This window comes from Ipomoea triloba, chromosome 2 (assembly GCF_003576645.1).
Source record: "Ipomoea triloba cultivar NCNSP0323 chromosome 2, ASM357664v1".
NCBI classification, from domain to species: domain Eukaryota; kingdom Viridiplantae; phylum Streptophyta; class Magnoliopsida; order Solanales; family Convolvulaceae; genus Ipomoea; species Ipomoea triloba.
This window is the reverse complement of record NC_044917.1, coordinates 20,659,628-20,666,151: the sequence shown is the minus strand read 5'-3', so window position 1 is coordinate 20,666,151 and position 6,524 is coordinate 20,659,628. Positions and strand designations below refer to the sequence as shown.

The 6,524-nt window shown below is 44.5% G+C and overlaps 1 protein-coding gene across 1 annotated transcript; it reads left to right on the top strand.

The window, feature by feature from the left end:
- The first annotated feature begins 544 nt into the window (after nucleotides 1-544).
- LOC116011235 (cell division cycle-associated protein 7-like) lies at nucleotides 545-2,997 on the top strand. Its single transcript, XM_031250773.1, has 8 exons — nucleotides 545-641; nucleotides 743-1,048; nucleotides 1,143-1,456; nucleotides 1,796-1,866; nucleotides 1,969-2,046; nucleotides 2,239-2,326; nucleotides 2,427-2,482; nucleotides 2,588-2,997. Exons 1-8 carry the CDS (start codon nucleotides 576-578, stop codon nucleotides 2,662-2,664), a joined length of 1,056 nt encoding a protein of 351 aa, XP_031106633.1. The 5' UTR covers nucleotides 545-575; the 3' UTR covers nucleotides 2,665-2,997.
- Nucleotides 2,998-6,524: the final 3,527 nt, after the last annotated feature.

Below are 6,524 nucleotides of genomic sequence, written 5' to 3'. Positions count from 1 at the left end.
TATTCTCAAGAATGTTATTATATTCCAGGCCTATTCCGCAGACCAAACATGTCATTAGAGTCCAAAGTTTGGGGGATATTTTGGTAGAAGGGAGTGTCATTATTAAAACACCAATTTAGAAATGTTATTCCGAACAATATTTATATTTTTGGAATTTTGGAACCAAAACGTTAGTCAGTCCTGCAGATTACCGAACACTTTAGCATTTTGAGTAAATCAATATGTTTTTTTTTTTTGGGAAAAGGAACTAAATCAATGTGCTAAGATGGTCAAATCCAAGATTTTTTGTCAAAATGTCATTTACCAAACAAGGTTAATATGAAAGTGAGACGTATGGGAAAATTTTCCAATTTATACAAGAATCAAAATGAATAACAACTGAAAATTCGTCTTTGAAATAAACATGTTTGTTTTTTATTTTTTTCCTGAAAATTTAGAAAATCATCGGGTTATGGAAAAGGGCCCTACCTGTTGTTTCAAAAAACTATCCGTTAAGGGAGGATTGATGCAGAGTTCGTACCTCATACTTCCAACCTAGGGCAACAACACCCTCCAAGCTGTACTGCAACTTCACAATGGGAAGGCTTAGAACAAAGTCTGAATATGAAGACCTCCGCAAAGCCCGTATTTCGGGAAACAACGTCTGTTTCTTCCATCTACACTTTCAAGATTTCTCCATTTTTCTTTGTGTCAGGCTTCAATCTGGTTTTATTTATTTATTTATTTATTAAAATTCAAACAGGTTCCATTGGAGACTCTGGGGCTTCAAAAGTCGATCGCAGAACTTGGATCACTCGCTGCAAAACCAAAATTAGAGAGGCGCAAATGGAGAAAGATTGACTGTTCTTCCACCCCTGTGCGCCAGTCCAATCGTTTAAAAGGAAAACCTTGCGATTATGCACCTTCAGTGACGGTGGAAAATGGGGGGTTCTGCCCCGGAAAAGACAGCGATAGTGTACTTGATCCTCCTGTCAATGTAGAAATGGAGGAAGTGAAAGCAAATTCTGCCTATGAAGACCTCCGAGCAGCCCGGATTTTGGAAAACAAGGTTCTTTCTTCTCTCTCTCTCTCTCACACATTCTACAGCTTCAAGACTAAATCAGTTCTTCATACTTAGCTGTGGGTTGTGTGATGCAAAACAGGCTCGACTGGAAAGTCTGGGACTCCAAAAGGCAATCTCAGAGCTTCGATCCATCATCTCTTCGAAACCAAAATCACAGAAGAGGAAATTGATCAAGATTGAGTATTCCTCCAGCCCCTTGCGTCGTTCCAGCCGCTTGGAAGGCAAATCATGCGATTACAGGCCTTCAGTGGAGGTGGAAGATGAGTTAATGAAGAAGGCCAAAAATGGGTTCACTTACCAGCCTTCACCTGATGCTTTAAGCCGTCGTTGCTCAAGCAAGGCCAGGGGCAGTGTATATGACCCTGTCTATGGAATTTGTTGTCACTTCTGCAGGTTTTGGTTTCATTTTTACCTGCAATGATCGTCATCTTTATCCAATTTATTTCCCTTGCTGCATTCCTTTATTGATAAAACTATCACCACAGTGAGGCAACCCAACTTAAGGTTACAAGTTCAATTACAGGCGGACACGGTCATTTGACCTTCTTAATTTGGGTCAGTCAGTTATAGACAAGTTTATCTCTTGGTGGCCTTTTGCTGACTATCAGGACTTACCCAGTGCACACCTTTGGGTCTAGTGGTTATTAGTTTTTCTCGTCACTCAAAAAACTATCATTATAGTTTGATCATGAGGTTTATGCTTTGATTCATTGCCATACTGCTCAATCACAGGCAAAAGAAATTGTGTGGTGAAGAAGATTGTAAGCATTGTGGTGAACTCGACATGGACCAGCTTTGCATAGGTTAGTAATTTCTTAGCATTTACTGTATTTAGTTTAGAAAATTTGCATTATAGATTAAACATTTATAGTCTCTCAATCCTAAGTACAAATTTTTGTTAACAGGAAAGACTGATTGTTCAATCTGTCATTCTAGCAATGGTGTCCTTTGCCGCGCTTGCCTTAAGGTTAGATATGGTGAAGGTGAGCCAAAGAGCCTAAGGACTTAAACTAAACACCGCAATTGATTGCTATTTAACTGTCCAGAGCAAAGTTCTATGGTTTTGATATTGTACAGAAACAGTGAAAAGACTATAAGAAACTAATGCTCCTTGTGCAGAAACAGTGAAAAGACTGAAGAACTAATCATCTTTCTTTGTGGTTTACTTCTAACAGAAATGGAGGAAGTGAGAGCAAATAAAGAGTGGATATGCCCTCATTGCACTGAAGAGAAAGGAATCAATCCATACTGGATATGTAACAGGTAACTATGTGACATTTTCTGCTGCCTGTTTTGACCTTTGTTCGTATTATTATTGGTCATGAACGTAACTCGATAAAAATTTAATCTTTGCCTCGGATAGCTCATTGTGTTTGAAGAAGCGGAAGATGGTTCCAACAGGGATAGCAATATACAGAGGTTTGTCAATGGCTATTACCATTACCACAAGCAGTGCTTTGCATATACCTAATGAATGCTTGCTCATTTTGTACTTTGCTTTTGTTGTTGGATTGGTGAAAATAGCTAGGGAGATGGGATTCAAGTCAGTGGCACATCTAATAATGGATGAGCTTCAACGGCGGGGGGCAGCACACAGATAGATGAAGAAGAAGAAGATGATCTGGATCATCTGTTTGGAACTTGCAAGGTAAAACAATATGTGACATGAAAAGCTAAGTAGTGGCATATGTTTAAGGTGGGGGATTTTTAGGATACTGTGTTGTTTAGTACAGTACTACTTTTACTTTTAGTATTTTGTAGAAAGCTAAGGACAGATTCAACCTTTCTGATTCTTGATCTTCCATGTATGTGATCATCTCTGCAGTTGCATGTTTTGTGGATAAAGTGTTGTTATTTTCTTTATCAATCTGTGAGATAAAGTGTTGTTAAATGAAGGGGAGTGATATAAATAATATGTAACAACCTTTCTGATATTAACATACAAGCTTATTTTTAGTATACTGAATATTCATTTTTTAATGTATTACAAGTTCATTTGTTTGAAAGTCCTGTTTGGTATACTGCAAGTTTATTTTTTAATATAATACATAAAAAATGAACATTTAGTATATTAAAATTGAATATTCATTAGCGACCATCTTACAATATGAACCACAGTCCATAGAATAATTTGCCTAGGGTGTCTCCATGGGTGAAAATAAATAAATTTGCTATAACCATTAAAAAATAGATTTAAGAATTTATTTCTTTTTTTTTTTGAAATAGAAAACTAAACATGCATTACTCTAGGGCCTCAGCCAAAAGTAAACCAGCATTAAACACGGCATCCCTAGCAAGTAAATGGGCTACCGAATTTGCAGATCGCTTCACAAACCTAAAGCTAATATTAGGAATAGCTACAACATGAATATCTTGAATGATGAGATCAAAATAAGACACCGAGTTTTGTTGATTTAAGCCTTGAATGACTAGTTGAGAGTCCGATTCCACAATGAACGTCGAGCAACCTCTGGAGTGTGCCCACTTCACTGCTTCACGATCACGAACTACAACAGCTTCAACCATCTTGACATATAGTATCCCATCCAAAGCAACAGACTTCGCAGCCATGAATGAACCATTGGAGTCCCTAATGACGATGCCAAATCCTGTAGATTTAAAGTTATGGTCGAGTGCAGCATCAGTGTTAATTTTCAGCCATCCACAAGGAAGTTTTGTCCACTTAATTGGAGGAGGAGAGATACCAGGGAATGTGTTGGTAGCTTGACAGCTTTGCCAGGCAGCTAAATAGCCTTTGGCCTCCTCAAGAATAAAACGCTCAGTGGATTTTGTGCTATTCCAGGTCCTATTATTCCTCTACTTCCAGATACCCCACATCACAATGAGAAAGAGACAGGCGGATTGGATATTTAGTGATGATAAGTTCAGAGACAACCAATCTTGGAAATCTGCATTGTCCAAATGCCGAATGTTTCCCACTCTCCTCCACCATTCCTTGCCAAACACACCGTGCAAAAAAAAAGATGAGACATTGTTTCCCTCTGAGCATGACACAAGGGGCATCCAGTTTGAACGAAAACTCTTTTAAGCTCCAGATTGTCTAGTAAAATATTGAGACAAGCCTGCTACACAAAAATCTTTACCTTTGGGGGGATGGGTAATTCCACAAGGCAGACCAGCATATCATGTGAATGTTTTGGAATTCGCCCCTCAAATGCCTATAACCGCTTTTCACCGAGTAGATCCCCTTCTCTTCTGGGCTACAGATCATTTTGTCTGCATGGTTTCCTTGGGAGATGGGGATACTTAGTGATGGATATATTAGGAAGTGGAGTGGAGCGAACTGACCCGGAGGAGCGGAGCAAGGAGGACCTGAGCGAACCCGGACCCGAGGTTAAGCTCCGTGTAGGCCATGGCTCGAGTGCCGACCTCGGGTCGGCACTCCATGACTTTGGTGGACTTGGGTCGTGGTTGGTGCTGACCTCGGGTCGGCACCTTGGACCTCGGGTTAGCCTTAGGCCATGGTGGGTGTCGACCTCGGGTCGACACCTAAGACCTCGGTTTGGGCATTAGGTCGTGGTTGGTGCCGACCCCGGGTCGACACCTTGGGCCTCGGCTGGGTTGCCGACCCCGGGTCGGTCTTGAGGGCTCGGTCAAAGAAGGACTCGGGGGGCCCACGGTCAAAGTTTGTTACAACCAACCCCCGTTTTAGGGGGGCGGTTAGAGAGCTTTGTAGTATAAAATAGCCCATTGTTGTCTTAACAAGACATGTTATCCTAATTGTCCTAATACAACACCCTTTGTAATACTCTTACACACTATATTTAATACAAGAATTGTCCCCGCGACATTCGTCCATTATCTTTCCTATCGAATTGTTTATTCGCTATTTACTATTATTTATTCGGGTTTAATGATTCGGGCTACCCCGGGTTAATTAAATTCATCATTGGTGCTTTCATTGAGAGCCGACGTCAGGCTCAAGCGTGCTAGTTATCCCTAGCTATGACGAGATCGAGATCCAACTCTCACATCTCACACGGCTCCCGGAACGCCCCATCACTCCAGGCGGGAACGGTCGTAACGGGGCTGTCAGCCATCAGCGGACCCTCTCCGTGAGGTCGACGGGGGACCTTAGGGACCACCTCACCAACAACCGCAATGGGGGGTCGGCACCTACGGCTCCCCTACCCGTCCCACCCCCTCAAGAGGGGTGGGCCGCCATCCAGCTACTACCCTTCCACAAGTCCCAGCCCCCCGGAGGGTTGGGCTGCCATTTAGCAAGCCGCTATCGCTCTCACCCGCCTCGTATAGGGGCTCCGAGGAGGTGTCTGAGCTCTCATCTCGGCCCCGAGGCCTCTCGAGGAGTTCCGACCTGCACCCCGACCCCCCGAGGGAGCATGGTAGGCCAGCACCCGGCTTCCCCGAGCCCTAAACACTCAAGCCGAGGGGGAGGTCAACTCACCCCAACCGTCTGGTTGGCGTGGAGGAGGTGAGGTTAATCAAGACAAGCAAGGACACCAGGGAGCGAGTAGGGGGTGACCAACCCGATCCAAGTCCGCCTTGACGTAGTTGGGCACCCACGCACCTGTTCAGGACTGGCTATGGCCAAGGCCGACCGCGAACGACCCCCCGGTAGAGGAATCATTCTCACGAAGGTCGCCAAGCCGTGGGCTCCAGGCCTTGTCGCGACGTGCGCAAGCCTCCCTGGTGGAGCGGTCGAGGAAAACTAGAGACTGAGCCCCAAACTCTCACCCTGATGAGGTCGAGTAGCTCTAGAAGAGGGCGGACAAGCTCTAGGAAGGGGTGGTCGCGCTCCAACTAGCTACCACCTTGTTGACCCACCTCGTGGAGGGGCTCCAATGAGATGTTCGGGCCCTTCCACTTCCGCCCCGAGGACTCCAAGATGAAGTGGTCATAATCCAACAACTCACGACCATTCCAAATTGCCTCATCAAGGGGTTACAAGGAGTAGTGCAACCCCCTCAACTTGGCACCGGGGCACCTCAGGGGGTCATGCAAGGGTGGTCAACGGTCGACCTTCACCCCAACCTCTCCAAGACTAAGCAAGATGCTGGAGACCTGGCCTCTCCACAAGCGTAACGAACCCGAGCCCAACTGCTAAGAACACAAGGAGATCGAGCTCGACCACATGGATCCCTCGAGGAGCCTAGGTGACGACTAGCAAATTATTTCTCTAAATGTGTGGAACCCGAGCCCCATCATGAGGCATGGGACCCTTCAATGAATCATTGGAAGGCGTAGGACAAATTTGGAGAACCAAGGAGCGGGTTGGACCCCCTAGAGTTTCAAGCCGATATTATTATTCCAAAAAAGGTGCACCTGGTGACCCACCCCGGAAGCCTGAAGCTATTTTATTTTCAAAGATAAATGGGGACTTGACCCCAAAGTAAACATCGACATATGTTCTCCTTAGTAGATTGGCAAGGTCCAACCTCGCCTAGCAAGGCAATGTAATCAACCCTATGGTCGCGATCGT

What these genes read in the sequence shown, in the direction of transcription:
- LOC116011235 (XM_031250773.1), top strand. Translation starts at nt 576, where the DNA reads ATGGGAAGGCTTAGAACAAAGTCTGAATATGAAGACCTCCGCAAAGCC. An exon ending in CCCGGATTTTGGAAAACAAG is followed by an intron (nt 1,049 to 1,142) that starts GTTCTTTCTTCT and finishes GATGCAAAACAG; the next exon opens with GCTCGACTGGAAAGTCTGGG. An exon ending in ATTTGTTGTCACTTCTGCAG is followed by an intron (nt 1,457 to 1,795) that starts GTTTTGGTTTCA and finishes GCTCAATCACAG; the next exon opens with GCAAAAGAAATTGTGTGGTG.